The 18,774-nt window shown below is 46.7% G+C and overlaps 1 protein-coding gene across 3 annotated transcripts in view; it reads right to left on the bottom strand.

The window, feature by feature from the left end:
• The window catches only part of MATN2 (matrilin 2), a 158,950-nt gene that overhangs the window by 24,863 nt on the left and 115,313 nt on the right, over positions 1–18,774 (bottom strand). For all 3 annotated transcript variants that reach the window (XM_081258568.1, XM_081258567.1, XM_081258569.1), the window contains exons 8-10: positions 6,787–6,909; positions 3,705–3,827; positions 3,313–3,435 (exon numbers count right to left, since the gene is read on the bottom strand). In XM_081258568.1, the coding sequence (XP_081114694.1) occupies positions 3,313–3,435; positions 3,705–3,827; positions 6,787–6,909 (369 nt within the window). The remainder of the gene's footprint in view (positions 1–3,312; positions 3,436–3,704; positions 3,828–6,786; positions 6,910–18,774) is intronic.

The raw sequence follows: 18,774 nt of genomic DNA, 5'->3' as shown, positions 1-18,774 counted from the left end.
CTTTGCATTTGCACACCCACCTCTGGTGGCCAGAGTAGGAGTATCCGCAACCGAAATTCCCAGTGCCCTATGCTTGTGGCTCAGATCCCCATCAGCACCCTCCACTTGCTAGAAGCAGGTAGTCCCTGGGTTCCTGAGTCTGACTCCTCCCAGGGTGGTCCATCTCTGGAGCCCCACAAGGGGGGCAGGCCTGGCCCTGGGAGTGGGTCTCCAGGCAGCAAGGCAAGGATGCTACCTCAGCCCTCTCCTCAGTGTGGGGCAGTCCAGCAGTGGGAAGCAAGACCATAACAAGAGTACCTTACGGTTTATGGCAATTGACAAGTTTCCCAATGAATGTCTCTCCCTGTGCCACACAGAGACCCTGAGAGAGAGGCAGAAATGATCATTCCCAGTTTACATATGAACAATCAGATCCAGAGAGGTCAATTCCCTTGCCCAGCATGGGGGCTACAGGATTTAAACCCAGTCTTTGGGCTCTCAGTTCAGTGTTCTTTCTACTCCGCCACGCTGGTTCTAGATCTGGGCACAGACAGCCACAGAGTGAGGTGGGGCCACGAGAGGTCCTAGTGGAGCCTGCCTGCAGTGGGCGGGGCAGAGCTGCTCCCAGCAGGCGAGAGGGGCAGGAAGCTCCCCATGGAGGTGATGCTGGCCCTGGGCTGGGTTTCCGCCAGCAGGGTGGGATAGGGACGTTGTCCTAAGTGGAGCCAGGATGGGCTGGAGGTACAGGGCTTACTCAGAGGATAGGGGAGCTGCCCCCGTAAGACCTGGAGGGAGCAGGGAAGACCTGGGTGCGGCTCAGGAGGGGAGGAAGGGGTTCTCCAACACTGCCAAATCAAGGCACTCGACTGGAAACTGGGGGAGACAGTGGAGAGCCACTGAAGGCTACTGGGCAGGGGTGGACCCTGTGCCAGGTGCCACAGGGTGAAAAGACTGGTGGTCTCTGTCCATTCACTCTCTCATTCATTGAACTTTATAGAGCATCTCCTGTGGGCCAGGCCTGGAACCCAGGCTCCGAATAAGATCCAGTCTCTAACCTCCAGGAGCTCGCAGGGCAGTGGGCTGTGTGTTCCATGCACATCTAGCCTATAGAGTCTTTCCTGGTGCTGGGATGCCCTTGTACTAGGTCTATCTCAGGGAAATTTCCAGGAGGTAGAGATGGGAGGAGTCCTCTCAGCTGCAGCTTGTAGAAGAGACTCCCCCATTCCTCTCCCCACCTTACCCCCCAGTCTGTGGAACAACCCTCCAAGGCAAGGAAGGCTCCTATGGGCAATCACAGCCTGGGGGCCAGGGGACCTAGAGGAAGGGAGGATGGGCATCACGCTCGAGGCCAGAGAGCCCAAGGGTGCCTGCAGGGCTGTAGGCATAACCGTGTCTACTTCCTTCCCGGGCCCTGGGAAACTGGGCCTGCTCTTCATGCTTCAGAGAACCTTCCATAAAGCGAGTGCAGTGTTCTTCAGGCCACCTGCTATCAAGGCTCTAAGTGGAGGCTGCCTTTATGAAGGGCCAAGGACACCCTTAGCTCCTGAGCCAGGCCTGGCTGAACCCCAGCTGCCTCCCCATCCAGAGCCCAGCACAATTTACAAAAAAAGATGCAGTCATGGCATCAGGCTCTTTGTGATCTGGCGTGGAGCCGGGAAACATACATCCCAACCCCAGTTAACTACGGCCACACCGAAAACACGGCCCATTATTTCAGGACAGGGCAGCTAGACTGAATCATCCTTGGGCAGACAGAGAGTCTTCAATTAGGGGACGAGCTCAACAGATATGTATGGGTAAAATGCATCTCTTACATACCACCATTGCCTCAGGATAGGATAACTCTAACCCATCTGATCATCTCACGTCTCATATGGACACACCATATATAAATAAATACTTATCAAAATTCACTTCTAATGGCATTGTTGAACATTTACTCATGTGGATGATATCACTGTATCGTTAGTTACAAACACTATAAATGAGAAAATGGGCAACATTTAAAAGGGTCAGTGGCCATAACAGATGTGGATGTAGGGAGGGAGGGAGACGGGCACGCGACTGTAAGGAAAGGAGTAGCATTTGTTTGGAAGGGCCATGAGCATTTCGTAGAAGTCCTGCAACTATCTTACAGTCAGCTCTTGGTCCTCACAGTAATGGGGAGGACCAAAGAAAAGCATGAATAATCTAAGATGATGAGAATTAAAACAAACCAGTTCAAAGGTGTGCTTCCGGCTTTGGCATGCAGTCCAAGGTAGATACAATTCGACACACCCACCCTCTTTCTGCACCCCCATACCCAGCCCGTCCCTGTGCTGGCTGTGCTGGCCGTGCTGGCCATGCTGGCCATGCTGGCCAGAGCAGCGGGCTGCAAGGCAGCTGGGCAGGCAGCCACAAGCAAGCCATAAGACTCAAGACTCTATCCCAAATGGGGGAAACATTTTCTCACGGGCTGCATAGTTAGAGAGGCACACCCAGCTGTGCAATCAGCCCACCTGCCCAAGAGAACAGACGACATAAAAAGGTGGACAAGTTGTGGCCACAATTGTATCAGGGGTCAGGGGAGTCGGCCCTATAACCAGAAAGACCAGCAGGACAGACAAGGTACATTACGATCCTTTCCCTCCACTTCTGATCCCTTCTCTCAAAAGGACTATTTTTTTAATCTTTATCTAGGCCGACTTGGAAACAGGATCGCAGGGCAGAAAACACAGCATTCTTGAGTGAAGAAGAGAAGAATATCTGGGAGTCTTTTTTTTTTTTTTTTTTTAAGTAATGGAGATAGAAATTGGGGCCAGCTGCAGGGAAGTATGTACCCAGGAAACATCACCATCTGCTGCCAGATTATCCGGATTGGGGGTGAGGTTCTCAGCAGCTTCCCCTTCTCCCAGAACTGACTTTGGAGTCACATAGCCCAGAGTTTGAACCCATCACTTAATAGCTGGTAACCTTAGGCTCTTTACTTAATCTGAGCTGCAGTGACCTCATCGGAAGATGGGGATTCCACGGGGCGGCGGCCGGACAAAGCATGTGGTCAGCACAGGGCCCCGCCTGAAGTCCCCAGTCAGTAATGCGTCCGCATGTGCCAGCTCCAAAATGACCGCGAGGCAGACAGGAATAGGGAACAGCCGTCTCAGGGAGTGGGGAAAGGAGCTCGGGGCCGGGGGAGCAGCAGCCACGGGCGCTGAAATCTCTGGGAGAGGCCTTCACGCACTTTCACCCACGAAACCCGGGGTGCGGACACACCGGGGGTCCCGGTCCTCACTGCCCGCCCCCCGCCCCCACGATCGCCTGTGCCGAGTCCCGCTCGTCCGACCTCGGAACACTCACTGGCACAGGTCTTGCCGTCACTGCGGAGCACGTGTTCCTCGGGACACTGGCAGGCGAAGGATCTGTCGGTGCTGACGCAGGAGTATTCGCAGCCGTGGTCACTCAGCAAACAATAATCCACTCCTGCAAAACCCAACAGCCCGGTGAGAGGTCCTCGAGGCTCCTGGGCTACTGACCATGGGAATCAAGTGACCGTCGTGCTTACACCACGCCCCCACCTCCACCCCAGGTTCTGCACCGGGAAGGCACGCAGTCCCCAGGAGACACCCCTACGATCTCCAGGGTGCCAAGAGCAGGGGACAGAGGGGGCCTGCTGTCCTGTGCCGTCGTCACAGTTTTCACGCCTGTTGCGAAAACCTCTGCCCTGTAAGAGAAGCGCAACGGGGACTCACGGGAGCAGGTCTTGAGGTCCTCGTTGATGAGGAAGCCTTCCGAGCACTGGCACACGAAGGAGTCCCCGGTATTGAGGCACAGCTGCTCACAGCCGTGGTCCTGCTCGGCGCAGTGATCCACCCCTGAGGCAATCACACGAAAACAGCGTAACCGGAATAAAGACGCAGACCTACTAGAGATCGGACTTGAGGATACGGGGAGGGGGAAGGGTAAGCTGGGACGAAGTGAGAGAGTGGCATAGACATATATACACTTCCAAACATAAAATAGATAGCTAGTGGGAAGCAGCCACATAACACAGGGAGATCAGTTCGGTGCTTTGTGACCACCTAGAGGGGTGGGATAGGGAGGGTGGGAGGGAGACGCAAGAGGGAGGGGATATGGGGGTATATGTGTATGTATAGCTGATTCACTTTGTTATACAGCAGAAACTAACACACTATTGTAAAGCAATTATAGTACAGTAAAGATTTAAAAAAAAAACCCATAACAAAGCGCGCTGCGCCCACCAGCGAGGGAGCATTAAAAATCAAAACCACCTCCCAGGGAGCCCCTGCTGGGCTATCTCACTTCAAAAAGAGTGACGTGGAAGGTTTCATTCTACCCTGTGCCACTGGCCTTGTTCGTTTTTCTTCGCATTTCTTTGAGGAGTAACGTGCATACGACTCCTGTCATGGGTGGTCATGACAGCAGCCCTCTGTGCCAGGCCTGGGCACGCATCACCTGCCATCCCGGGGCAACGCTGAGAGCAGGTGCCTTCCCCACTGTCACAGAGAGGAGAGCCAGGCTCAGGAAAGTCGAGCTGCTGAGCCCACAGCCCGCAGCTGACAGACAGTGCGTCAGAATGAGGGCTCCGCACCCAACGACTTGGGCTCCGACCCCACGTTCGCCGCTTCCCAGACGCGGGTTGCTGGGCCGTCATCTGGCCTCTCTGCCGTCACCTCATGACTTGAGAAATGGGGTTGACGATTACTTTCTTAGAGGAATGTGGTGAGAGGAGGTGATTCATCTACAGCCCTCAGAACAGTAGCTGGCATACACTAATTACTTCCTGAACGCTTATTATTACTAGCACTTGCTGGGGAAGACTTAACTGTAGTTTCTTTATATCTGAAAATGAAAAAATATTGTCACCTCCCATAACCAGGACACCCAGATTCAGAAAACAAACCAAAGCCAAGGCCTGCATGCGTGGCTGATCCTGGCACCAGGGCCCTGAACAGCTGGCTCCGCTAGGATAACAGACACACAGCAGCGGTGAACGGCTCCCACAGGACAGCCCTGCAGGCTGCCTCCCAGATTTCCCTGATGCAGGAAACGCACACCCGGAGACTGGAGGGACACTGGAGGCCTTGTGCAGGGCCATCAGGTGGGCCTCTTTGACTCCCACAGGGCCTGGGACTGGTACCTTCTGGAACATGCCACCAGTGGATCTGCCTACTGCAAACACTTGCAGGATCTCAGGAGCCAGAGGCCTGTATTCACATCTCAGTTATACCATCTACCAGTCATGTGACCCCCGGGAAACTTAATCTTTTTGTGCCACAGTTTCCCCATCTTTAAATAGGGATAAGAATGTCGATGCTTCATAAGGCTCCGGTGCAGGTCAAGTGAGCGAGTGCCTGGAAAGTGCTCACGGCCGTGCCTGCACAGAGCAGGTGCCTTGTAAGGGCCTCCTGTCATGACGGCCTGGGGGCTCCCTGAGCCCCCATGGGGAAGAGGATACCATGCCTTTCTCTGGGGACCCCTGGGAAGAAATGGCTTGGTTTATACTTTCTTGAAGCTGACTAGATGGTCCTTCTTACTAGATCCCAGAGAGAAAGGAGGCAGGTCATGGCCCCTGGGGCTCTAGGTGGGCTCATCCAGGTCATGCCAAGCCTGCCCTGGGATACCTGCCAGAGCTGTCAGCTGGCAGACCCCGCACTCCTGGAAGAAGGCAGACTGTACACAGATCCATCTTCACCAGGGCATCTTCTTGAAGAGTGGAAGCACTCTTCCTCACCACTGGCTTCTCATAAGGACTCAGAGACTTCCAGAGGCAAATGCAGAGCAGTGCCAACTTTCTGGTTCAAAGATTCTTTGACTTCCGAGATCGAACCTTAGAAAGCCTAATCGAGGCACTTTGTTGCCTCTGGAGACGGACGGGGCGCTAGCTTTCCTGAGGACTGCTCTCTATCTAATACTTCATCTGTGAAACTTCCCCTCCGGGCAGTTTAAGGTCCAAGTGCTGAACAGCTGCACTGTTCTCATTCACAATCTATCTCTGTCCCCAAAGCTGGAGCAGCTGTGCGGCTTGCAGGGTGGAAAGCGACACAAAGGGCCCCTTCTATGCTGGTCACGTCACTGCACCCCTCTCCAGCGCACCAGGGTCACAGGCCTCCACCGCAGTGTCATGCACCCCCCACCCCTGCTGGCCTGGACCAGTGGAGACTGTGCCTCATAAAAGACGACGGAGCCATCCAGCTGGCAAAGCCTGCACGTTTCCGTGCATTTACATCACCAAATGGAGGTTTGTTGTGCCTCTTACAAAAGAAAATTAAGAAAAGTCTTCATAAAAAGTCCCATGTTTCTCAACTCTGCCCTCAGGTCAGCTCTGTGGTAGCTCAAGTTCTCTCTGAGGTCTGTCTCCTCCGTCCCACTGTCTCACCCTGGGGCCAGCACTGGTTACTCTGCCAGGCTCCATGACAATAATGAACTATTATCTTTAACTGTATGTTTTCCTTGGGCCAGGCACAGTGCTAAGAGATGGAAATGGTCCTGATTATTCCCTTTAACAACTCTAGGAGACCAATACTATTATTATCTTCACTTTTTTAAACAGATGGGGAAGTCAAAGCTTGGAGAACTTGCCTGGGGTCACACGTCTACTATGTGGTACTAAACAATCCAATCTCTGAGGTAGGTAGCATGAGTAGTCCCATTTTACAGGTGATGAAACTGAGGCCAGGAACGTTAAGCCTGTCGGACCGTCAGGCTCACTGGAAACCCAGGGGCCTCAAAAGTGACTGGCTGCTAGTGAGCCTGGGGGCCTGTGTGTGAACCTGGCCTTCCCATCAGAGCCCCTGCCCTGGGCACACTCACGGCTGCAGGTCTTGCCATTGGGGTCCAGGGTGTAGCCCCGGTGGCAGCGGCAGTAGTAGCCCTCCTCCGTGTTGATGCATTCATGCTCGCAGCCCGGCTTGTTCAGCGCACAGTAGTTGATCCCTGAGGGGAGAAAGGGCAGACCCTACTTCAGGCTTGGGGCTTCTCCAAGGGCTGAGGTCAGCCCCTCACAGTAAATATTCAGTAAGTAAGATGCTCTATAGCAGGTGTCCCTAACCCCCGGGCCACAGACAAGTACCGGTCCGTGGCCTGTTAGGAACCGGGCCGCACAGCAGGAGGTGAGCGCCAGGCGAGTGAGCGAAGCTTCATCTGTATTTACAGCCGCTCCCCATCACTCACGTTACCGCCTGAGCTCCGCCTCCTGTCAGCACTATGGTGAGTTGTATAATTATTTCATTATATACTACAATGTGATAATCACAGAAATAAAGTGCACAATAAACGTAATGCCCTTGAATCATCCCGAAATCGTTTCCCCTCCACCCCACCACCCCCAAGTCCATGGAAAAATTGTCTTCCACAAAACCGGTCCCTGGTGCCAAAAAGGTTAGGGACTGCTGCTCTACAGGATGGAGACAACAGCTCCTGCTCTCCATGAGCTTGTTTGAAAGAAAACCTGGCACCTGCAGCGAGCCTCCGCACTCTCCAGCATAGGTCTCTTCCCCACCTGATGGCCAAAAAGCTGGTGAAATGGGTTGAGCGCCATAGTTCCCAGCCCATCTGCCCCCAAGAAAGATGGAAAAGCTGGGAAAGTTCAGTCTCTTCTTACAGTTAACCTGATAACTAGGGCTCAAAACATGTAGGGACCTGCTGTTGGCAGTGACATCTGACAGTGACATGGGACAACACAAGGCAGAATACACAACAGCTGATCTTACAAGATACCCAGCTATTTAGGAGATGCAGGAAAAGGCAGCTGCATTAAGAAGGATCCAGTGCTCAACCTGGCTCTGGGTGAGAGCATAAAGCAAAGGTATCAAGAAACTGGAGAAGACGCATCTCTGATACTGGCCCAGGTAGTTGCAGGTCTGTCCTGTGGTAACATTCACCCCATCCTAGCTGTGTTTCTGCCAGCAGAGGGAAGCAGCGTCACAACCAGCAGCCAATTAGCAGTTTCATTTTCTGGTAGAAAATGCTAAAACCACAAGATAGGCCACTCCCCACCCCCCCCACAACTCACACACACCAGAGAAGGTAATAGGAGAGATGGAGAACTATAATGGGAAATAAAATAAGCTTGTGGAGGGCCTCTATGAGACTGGTGTTGTGAGAAATGGTCACCAGCAACCTCAGGGGCTGAGCTGGATCCATTTAACTGCATTGTTCTTTTTCCTGGGGATGTGGCAGACATTGTTGGTTGCCTTGCCAACAACTATTACCCTGTCTTCTTGAAACCAGAATCCTGACTCCCAAGGCATGAGTCATGAGTTGTCTAAGGCAGCCTGGCAACCATGTTTTCCTTTGTCGGTGATTGGTCTAGAGCTGGGAATATGCTTAGTTCTCGCCAATGAGACATAGGAGGAATTTATTGGGGCCCCTAGGAAAGATTTCCCTTCCTGAAAAGACAAAGATATATGAAAAGAAATGAAGTGAAACCCACAGCTGAGGGACCTCAGACTATCCCTTAAAGGGTCCATGATGTGCCCTCCCATGTGACTAGTGGGTGGAACTTTCCACGTGCACAGAGCACGAGCAGAAGTAGCTGCAGACCGAGCACAGGGAAGGAACTCCCACGACATGCAGGGGCTGGCCTAAGAGAAGAGGTCACACCACGAGGGTCATGGACCCCTTGGCACTGTCTCTGTACTTCATCCCTTCCGCATGACGGAGGCAGAATATTGTTAGCTGTGCGTGATTTCTCAGTTCATCAACAGCCTTACCTGTGCAGAACAGACTGAATGCCAGGAAACAAGCAAAGAGCTTCAGTGAAGAAAAACAGACCCGGCGATAAAACTCCGGCCACAGACACACAGACAAACAAAAAGCCAAGCAAACAGACACAGAACACAAAGAGTCCCACAATTTGGAGCCACATAGTATAGGGCCTGCAAATACTACACTTCATTACACCATCAGAGAAAAGTGAAATTATCTTCAGTAAACACTGTTTTTAAAAGCCAGCATTCAGCCACTATGGAAAACAGTATAGAGGTTCTTCAAAAAAATTAAACATAGAATTACATGTGATCCAGCAATTCCACTTCTGGGTTTAGACCCAAAAGAACTGAAAGCAGGGACTTGAAGAGTACTTGTATATCCATGTTCATAGCAGCATTATTCACAATGGCCAAAAGATGGAAGCAACCCAGGTGCCTAGTGACAGATGAATGGATAAAAAAATGTGGTATATACATAATATGGAATTTTTTTTTGCAGAATTTTATTTAAAAAAATTTTTAATAGATCTTTATTGGAGTATAATTGCTTCACAATACTGTGTTAGTTTCTGTTGCACAACAAAGTGAATCAGCCATATGCATACACATGTCCCCATATCCCCTCCCTCTTGAGCCTCCCTCCCACCCTCCCTATCCCACCCCTCTAGGTCATCACAAAGCACCGAGCTGATCTCCCTGTGCTATACTGCTGCTTCCCACTAGCCATCCATTTTACATTTGGTAGTGTATATATATCGATGCTATTCTCACTTTGCCCCAGCTTCGCCCTCCCACCCCATGTCCTCAAGTCCATTCTCTATGTCTACCTCTTTATTCCTGTCTTGCAACTAGGTTCATCAGTACCAATTTTCTTTTTTTTTTTTTTAGATTCCACATATATGCGTTAGCATACGGTATTTGTTTTTCTCTTTCTGACTTACTTCACTCTGTATGACAGTCTCTAGGTCCATCCACCTCACTACAAATAACTCAATTTCGTTTCTTTTTATGGCTGAGTAATATTCCATTGTATATATATGCCATACCTTGTTCATCCATTCATCTGTCTATGGACACTTAGGTTGCTTCCATGTCCTGACTATTGTAAATAGTGCTGCAATGAACATTGTGGTGCATGTCTCTTTTTGAATTATGGTTTTCTCAGGGTATATGCCCAGTAGTGGGTCATATGGTAGTTGTATTTTTAGTTTTTTAACCTCCATACTGTTTTCCACAGTGGTTGTATCAATTTACATTCCCACCAACAGTGCAGGAGGGTTCCCTTTTCACCACACCCTCTCCAGCATTTATTGTTTCTAGCTTTTTTGATAATGGCCATTCTGACCAGCATGAGGTGATACCTCATTGTAGTTTTTTTTTTGTTTTGTTTTGTTTTGTTTTTTGCGGTACATGGGCCTCTCACTGTTGTGGCCTCTCCCGTTGTGGAGCACAGGCCCCGGACGCACAGGCTCAGCGGCCATGGCTCACGGGCCCAGCTGCTCCGCGGCATGTGGGATCTTCCTGGACCGGGGCACGAACCCGTGTCCCCTGCATTGGCAGGTGGACTCTCAACCACTGCGCCACCAGGGAAGCCCCTCATTGTAGTTTTGATTTGCATTTCTCTAATAATTAGTGATGTTGAGCATCTTTTCATGTGCCTCTTGCCCATCTGTATGTCTTCCTTGGTGAAATGTCTTTTTAGGTCTTCCACCCATTTTTTAACTGGATTGTTTTTTTGATATTGAGCTCCATGAGCTGTTTGTATATTTTGGAGATTAATCCTTTGTCTGTTGTTTCATTTGCAAATATTTTCTCCCATTCTGAGGGTTGTCTTTTTGTCTTGTTTATGGTTTCCTTTGCTGTGCAAAAGCTTTTAAGTTTAATTAAGTCCCATTTGTTTATTTTTGTTTTTATTTCTGTTATATAATGTGGAATATTATTTAGCCTTAAAAAGAAAGGAAATTCTGACATATGCCACACATGGATCAACCTTGAAGACATTACAGTAAGTGAAACAAGCCAGTCACAGAAGGACAAATATTGTAAGATTCCACTTATATGAAGTTCCTAGAGTAGGCAAAGTCATAGAGATGGAAAATAGGATGGGGGGTTGTCAGGGGCTGGAGGGAGAGAGAACCGGTACAGGGTTTCAGTTTGGAGAGATAATAAAGTTCTGCAGCTGGATGGTCGTGATGGTTGTACAACAACATGAATGTACTTAATGCCACTGAACTGTACCTGTAAAAATGGTTACAATGGTAAATTTTGTTATGTATATTTTAACACAAATTTTTAAAGGGCCAACATTGTCTTTAAGAGAGATTTACACACAATGATTAAATTAAAAAACATGAAGATTCTTTTTTTTTTTTTCTAATCCTAGTTAGATGTAAACTTTGGTTGTGATATCTATTGTAATATGTGAATTAATGTCTGTTGCTTGTAGATTAATATTTGGATGTGTTGACTGTCATATTCCCAATTAAATGATTAATTTATTTAATTGGCATTTGGGGTGCTCATAGGGGATGTTAGGATATAGCCAAGTTGCTGAACTTAAACTTTTTTTTTTTTTAAACATCTTTATTGGAGTATAATTGCTTTACAATGGTGTGTTAGTTTCTGCTTTATAACAAAGTGAATCAACAATACTTATACATATATCCCCATATCTCTTCCCTCTTGTGTCTCCCTCCCTCCCACTCTCCCTATCCCAACCCTCTAGGTGGTCACAAAGTACCGAGCTGATCTCCCTATGCTATGCTGACCAAATAGATTTTAACCTATTTTTCTCTCTCTCCAAGTATCTGCCTTCTTTCTTCTTTTCTGCCTTCTTTTTTATTTATTTATTTATTTATTTATTTATTTTTTGCTTTATAACAAATTAAATCAGTTATACATATACATATGTTCCCATATCCCCTCCCTTTTGCGTCTCCCTCCCACCCTCCCTATCCCACCCCTCCAGGCGGTCACAAAGCACCGAGCTGATCTCCCTGTGCTATGCGGCTGCTTCCCACTAGCTATTTACCTTACGTTTGGTAGTGTATATATGTCCATGCCACTCTTTCACTTTGTCACAGCTTACCCTTCCCCCTCCCCATATCCTCAAGTCCATTCTCTAGTAGGTCTGTGTCTTTATTCCTGTCTTACCCCTATGTTCTTCATGACATTTTTTTTTCTTAAATTCCATATATATGTGTCAGCATACAGTATTTGTCTTTCTCTTTCTGACTTACTTCACTCTGTATGACAGACTCTAGGTCCATCCACCTCATTACAAATAGCTCAATTTCATTTCTTTTTATGGCTGAGTAATATTCCATTGTATATATGTGCCACATCTTCTTTACCCATTCATCCGATGATGGACACTTAGGTTGTTTCCATCTCCGGGCTATTGTAAATAGGGCTGCTATGAACATTTTGGTACATGTCTCTTTTTGAATTACGGTTTTCTCAGGGTATATGCCCACTAGTGGGATTGCTGGGTCATATGGTAGTTCTATTTCTGGTTTTTTAAGGAACCTCCATACCGTTCTCCATAGTGGCTGTACCAATTCACATTCCCACCAGCAGTGCAAGAGTGTTCCCTTTTTTCCACACCCTCTCCAGCATTTATTGTTTCTAGATTTTTTGATGATGGCCATTCTGACTGGTGTGAGATGATATCTCATTGTAGTCTTGATTTGCATTTCTCTGATGAGTAAAGATGTTGAGCATCCTTTCATGTGTTTGTTGGCAGTCTGTATATCTTCTGTGGAGAAATGTCTATTTAGGTCTTCTGCCCATTTTTGGATTGGGTTGTTTGTTTTTTTGTTATTGAGCTGCCTGAGCTGCTTATAAATTTTGGAGATTAATCCTTTGTCAGTTGCTTCATTTGCAAATATTTTCTCCCATTCTGAGGGTTGTCTTTTGGTCTTGTTTATGGTTTCCTTTGCTGTGCAAAAGCTTTTAAGTTTCATTAGGTCCCATGTGTTTATTTTTGTCTTTATTTCCATTTCTCTAGGAGGTGGGTCAAAAAGGATCTTGCTGTGATTTATGTCATAGAGTGTTCTGCCTATGTTTTCCTCTAAGAGTTTGATAGTTTCTGGCCTTACATTTAGGTCTTTAATCCATTTTGAGCTTATTTTTGTGTATGGTGTTAGGGAGTGATCTAATCTCATACTTTTACATGTCCCTATCCAGTTTTCCCAGCACCACTTATTGAAGAGACTGTCCTTTCTCCACTGTACATTCCTGCCTCCTTTATCAAAGATAAGGTGACCATATGTCCGTGGGTTTATCTCTGGGCTTTCTATCCTGTTCTATTGATCTATCTTTCTGTTTTTGTGCCAGTACCATACTGTCTTGATTACTGTAGCTTTGTAGTATAGTCTGAAGTCAGGGAGCCTGATTCCTCCAGCTCCATTTTTCGTTCTCAAGATTGCTTTGGCTATTCGGGGTCTTTTGTGTTTCCATACAAATTGTGAAATTTTTTGCTCTAGTTCTGTGAAAAATGCCAGTGGTAGTTTGATAGGGATTGCATTGAATCTGTAGATTGCTTTGGGTAGTAGAGTCATTTTCACAATGTTGATTCTTCCAATCCAAGAGCATGGTACATCTCTCCATCTATTTGTATCATCTTTAATTTCTTTCATCAGTGTCTTATAATTTTCTGCATACAGGTCTTTTGTCTCCTTAGGTAGGTTTATTCCTAGATATTTTATTCTTTTTGTTGCAATGGTAAATGGGAGTGTTTCCTTGATTTCACTTTCAGATTTTTCATCATTAGTATATAGGAATGCCAGAGATTTCTGTGCATTAATTTTGTATCCTGCAACTTTACCAAATTCATTGATTAGCTCTAGTAGTTTTCTGGTAGCATCTTTAGGATTCTCTATGTATAGTATCATGTCATCTGCAAACAGTGACAGCTTTACTTCTTCTTTTCCGATTTGGATTCCTTTTATTTCCTTTTCTTCTCTGATTGCTGTGGCTAAAACTTCCAAAACTATGTTGAATAAGAGTGGTGAGAGTGGGCAACCTTGTCTTGTTCCTGATCTTAGTGGAAATGGTTTCAGTTTTCACCATTGAAGATGATGCTGGCTGTGGGTTTGTCATATATGGCCTTTATGATGTTGAGGAAAGTTCCCTCTATGCCTACTTTCTGCAGGGTTTTTATCATAAATGGGTGTTGAATTTTGTCGAAAGCTTTCTCTGCATCTATTGAGATGATCATATGGTTTTTCTCCTTCAATTTGTTAATATGGTGTATCACGTTGATTGATTTGCGTATATTGAAGAATCCTTGCATTCCTGGAATAAACCCCACTTGATCATGGTATATGATCCTTTTAATGTGCTGTTGGATTCTGTTTGCTAGTATTTTGTGGGGGGTTTTGCATCTATGTTCATCAGTGATATTGGCCTGTAGTTTTCTTTCTTTGTGACATCCTTGTCTGGTTTTGGTATCAAGGTGATGGTGGTCTCGTAGAATGAGTTTGGGAGTGTTCCCCCCTCTGCTATATTTTGGAAGAGTTTGAGAAGGATAGGTGTTAGCTCTTCTCTAAATGCTTGATAGAATTCACCTGTGAAGCCATCTGGTCCTGGGCTTTTGTTTATTGGAAGATTTTTTATCACAGTTTCAATTTCAGTGCTTGTGATTGGTCTGTTCATATTTTCTATTTCTTCCTGATTCAGTCTTGGCAGGTTGTGCATTTCTAAGAATTTGTCCATTTCTTCCAGGTTGTCCATTTTATTGGCATAGAGTTGCTTGTAGTAATCTCTCATGATCTTTTGTATTTCTGCAGTGTCAGTTGTTACTTCTCCTTTTTCATTTCTAATTCTATTGATTTGAGTCTTCTCCCTTTTTTTCTTGATGAGTCTGGCTAATGGTTTATCAATTTTGTTTATCTTCTCAAAGAACCAGCTTTTAGTTTTATTGATCTTTGCTATCATTTCCTTCTTTTCTTTTTCATTTATTTCTGATCTGATCTTTATGATCTCTTTCCTTCTGCTAACTTTGGGATGTTTTTGTTCTTCTCTAATTGCTTTAGGTGCAAGGTTAGGTTGTTTATTCGAGATGTTTCCTGTTTCTTAACGTGGGATTGTATTGCTATAAACTTCCCTCCTAGAACTGCTTTTGCTGCATCCCATAGGTTTTGGGTCGTCGTGTCCCCATTGTCATTTGTTTCTAGGTATTTTTTAATTTCCTCTTTGATTTCTTCAGTTATCACTTCGTTATTAAGTAGTGTATTGTTTAGCCTCCATGTGTTTGTATTTTTTACAGCTCTTTTCCCGTAATTGATATCTAGTCTCATAGTACTGTGGTCAGAAAAGACACTTGATACAATTTCAATATTCTTAAATTTACCAAGGCTTGATTTGTGACCCAAGATATGATCTATCCTGGAGAATGTTCCATGAGCACTTGAGAAAAATGTGTATTCTGTTGTTTTTGGATGGAATGTCCTATAAATATCAATTAAGTCCGTCTTGTTTAATGTATCATTTAAAGCTTGTGTTTCCTTATTGATTTTCATTTTGGATGATCTGTCCATTGCTGAAAGTGGGGTGTTAAAGTCCCCTACTATGCTTGTGTTACTGTCGATTTCTCCTTTTATGGCTGTTAGTATTTGCCTTATGTATTGAGGTGCTCCTATGTTTGGTGCATAAATATTTACAATTGTTATATCTTCTTCTTGGATCGATCCCTTTATCATTATGTAGTGTCCTTCTCTGTCTCTTCTAGTAGTCTTTATTTTAAAGTCTATTTTGTCTGATATGAGAATTGCTACTCCAGCTTTCTTTTGGTTTCCATTTGCATGGAATATCTTTTTCCATCCCTTTACTTTCAGTCTGTATGTGTCTCTAGGTCTGAAGTGGGTCTCTTGTAGACAGCATATATATGGGTCTTGTTTTTGTATCCATTCAGCCAATCTGTGTCTTTTGGTGGGAGCATTTAGTCCATTTACATTTAAGGTAATTATCGATATGTATGTTCCTATTCCCATTTTCTTAATTGTTTTGGGTTCGTTATTGTAGGTCTTTTCCTTCTGTTGTGTTTCTTGCCTAGAGAAGTTCCTTTAGCATTTGTTGTAAAGCTGGTTTGGTGGTGCTGAACTCTCTCAGCTTTTGCTTGTCTGTAAACGTTTTAATTTCTCCATCAAATCTGAATGAGATCCTTGCTGGGTAGAGTAATCTTGGTTGCAGGTTTTTCTCTTTCATCACTTTAATTATGTCCTGCCACTCCCTTCTGGCTTGTGGAGTTTCTGCTGAGAGATCAGCTGTTATCCTGATGGGGATTCCCTTGTGTGTTATTTGTTGTTTTTGCCTTGCTGCTTTTAATATGATTTCTTTGTGTTTAATTTTTGACAGTTTGATTAATATGTGTCTTGGCATATTTCTCCTTGGATTTATTCTGTATGGGACTCTCTGTGCCTCCTGGACTTGATTAACTATTTCTTTTCCCATATTGGGGAAGTTTTCAACTATAATCTCTTCAAATATTTTCTCTGTCCCTTTCTTTTTCTCTTCTTCTTCTGGAACCCCTATAATTCGAATGTTGGTGCGTTTAATGTTGTCCCAGAGGTCTCTGAGACTGTCCTCTGTTCTTTTCATTCTTTTTTCTTTATTTTGCTCTGCAGCAGTTATTTCCACTATTTTATCTTCCACCTCACTTATCCGTTCTTCTGCCTCAGTTATTCTGCTATTGATCCCATCTAGAGTATTTTTTATTTCATTTATTGTGTTTTTAATCGATGCTTGATTCATCTTTAGTTCTTCTAGATCCTTGTTAACTGTTTCTTGCATTTTGTCTATTCTATTTCCAAGATTTTGGATCTGGGAAATAGAATCTTGGATCATCTTTACCATCATTATTCTGAATTCTTTTTCAGGTAGACTGCCTATTACCTCTTCATTTGTTAGGTCTGGTGGGTTTTTATCTTGCTCCTTCTCCTGCTGTGTGTTTTTCTGTCTTCTCATTTTGCTTATCTTACTGTGTTTGGGGTCTCCTTTTTGCAGGCTGCACGTTCGTAGTTCCCGTTGTTTTTGGTGTCTGTCCCCAGTGGCTAAGGTTGGTTTAGTGGGTTGTGTAGGCTTCCTGGTGGAGGAGACTAGTGCCTGTGTTCTGGTGGATGAGGCTGGATCTTGTCTTTCTGGTGGGCAGGTCCACGTCTGGTGGCGTGTTTTGGGGTGTCTGCGGACTTTTTATGATTTTAGGCCACCTCTCTGCTAATGGGTGGCGTTGTGTTCCTGTCTTGCTAGTTGTTTGGCATAGGGTGTCCAGCACTGTAGCTTGCTGGTCGTTGAGTGAAGCTGGGTGCTGGTGTTGAGATGGAGATCTCTGGAAGATTTTCGCCGTTTGATATTATGTGGAGCTGGGAGGTCTCTTGTGGACCAGTGTCCTGAAGTTGGCTCTCCCACCTCAGAGGCACAGCACTGACTCCTGGCTCCTCAATTTGGGATGATGTGTTGTCTATTCATGTATTCCACAGATGCAGGGTACATCAAGTTGATTGTGGAGCTTTAATCCGCTGCTTCTGAGGCTGCTGGGAGAGGTTTCCCTTTCTCTTCTTTGTTCTCACAGCTCCTGGGTCTCAGCTTTAGATTTGGCCCCGCCTCTGCGTGTAGGTCGCCGGAGGGCGTCTGTTCTTCGCTCAGACAGGACAGGGTTAAAGGAGCAGCCTCTTCGGGGACTCTGGCTCACTCAGGCCGGGCGGGAGGGAGGGGCACGGAGTGCGGGGCGAGCCTGCAGCGGCAGAGTTCGGCGTGACGTTGTACCAGCCCGAGGCGCGCCGTGCGTTCTCCCAGGGAAGCCGCCCCTGGATCCCTGGACCCCGGCAGTGGCGGGCTGCACAGGCTCCCGGAAGGGCGGTGTGGACAGTGACCTGCGCTCGCACACAGGCTTCTTGGCGGTGGCAGCAGCAGCCCCAGCGTCCCACGCCCGTCACTGGGCTCCGCGCTTTCAGTCGTGACTCGCGCCCGTCTGTGGAGCCCCTTTAAGCAGCGCTCTTAATCCCCTCTCCTCGCGCACCAGGAAACCAAGAGGGAAGAAAAAGTCTCTTGCCTCTTCGGCAGCTCCAGAGTTTTCCCGGACTCCCTGCCGGCTAGCTGTGGCACATTAGCCCCCTTCAGGCTGAGTTCTCGCCGCCAGCCCCAGTCCTCTCCCTGCGCTCTGACCGAAGCCCGAGCCTCAGCTTCCAGCGCCGCCTGCCCCGGCGGGCGAGCAGACAAGCCTCTCGGGCTGGTGAGTGCCGCTCGGCACCGATCCTCTGTGCGGGAATCTCTCCGCTTTGCCCTACCCAGGTATGTGGGGAGTTTCTTGCCTTTTGGGAGGTCTGGGGTCTTCTGCCAGCATTCAGTAGGTGTTCTGTAGGAGTTGTTCCACGTGTAGCTGTATTTCTGGTGTATCCGTGGGGAGGAAGGTGATCTCCGCGTCTTACTCTTCTGCCATCTTACCCAGAAGTCCTTAAAGAGGTTATCACTCAGCTATCTGGCAAACAGCAATTTAAAAATGCCTCTTCTCCAAATGGTACTTTACAGCAGAGGTTTACTGTAGATCTTTGCCTTCTTTACGTGCTTCAGTCACAATTCTTCACATTACTTAGTCATTCACACATTTATTCATTCAATCTGTATTTACTGACTACCTACTATGCCCCCCACATCTGGTCCAGTCTCCTCCCTAACTGTGATGAGCTATACATGGGCCAGGCTTGGGTGTAGGTTTATCTGGCAAAGCCTGGAGTGTCCAATAACCCTGCGAGGTCAGATGGCAGGACTGTCAGATGACCAATTAAACAGCGCTTATGAGTGCCAACTTGCAAAGGAGCTGGAGACCTCACTGAGAAGATGAGAAATAAAAACATGAAAGATTAGTGGCCCAGACAGTAAATTGTAATGTCAACTGAGTGGCACAGAGAGTAAGTTTTAGAAAAATTGGACAGGCTACAAAATGTTAAAGCAGAAAGTCGTGTTCCTTCAGTTTAGGAAATCGGCGTCCAGAGAAGCAAAGCAGCCTGTCCAAGGTCACATGACCAGCATGAGTGACACGGCCAAGACCAGCTTTCACGTCCCCCAGCTCAACCCGTGGCCCCTGCCCCAG

The sequence above is a fragment of the Mesoplodon bidens genome, assembly GCF_964165515.1.
Source record: "Mesoplodon bidens genome assembly, chromosome: 16".
NCBI lineage: Eukaryota > Metazoa > Chordata > Mammalia > Artiodactyla > Ziphiidae > Mesoplodon > Mesoplodon bidens.
Note: the sequence above shows the minus strand (reverse complement) of the source record. Positions and strands in the feature narration are given on the sequence as shown.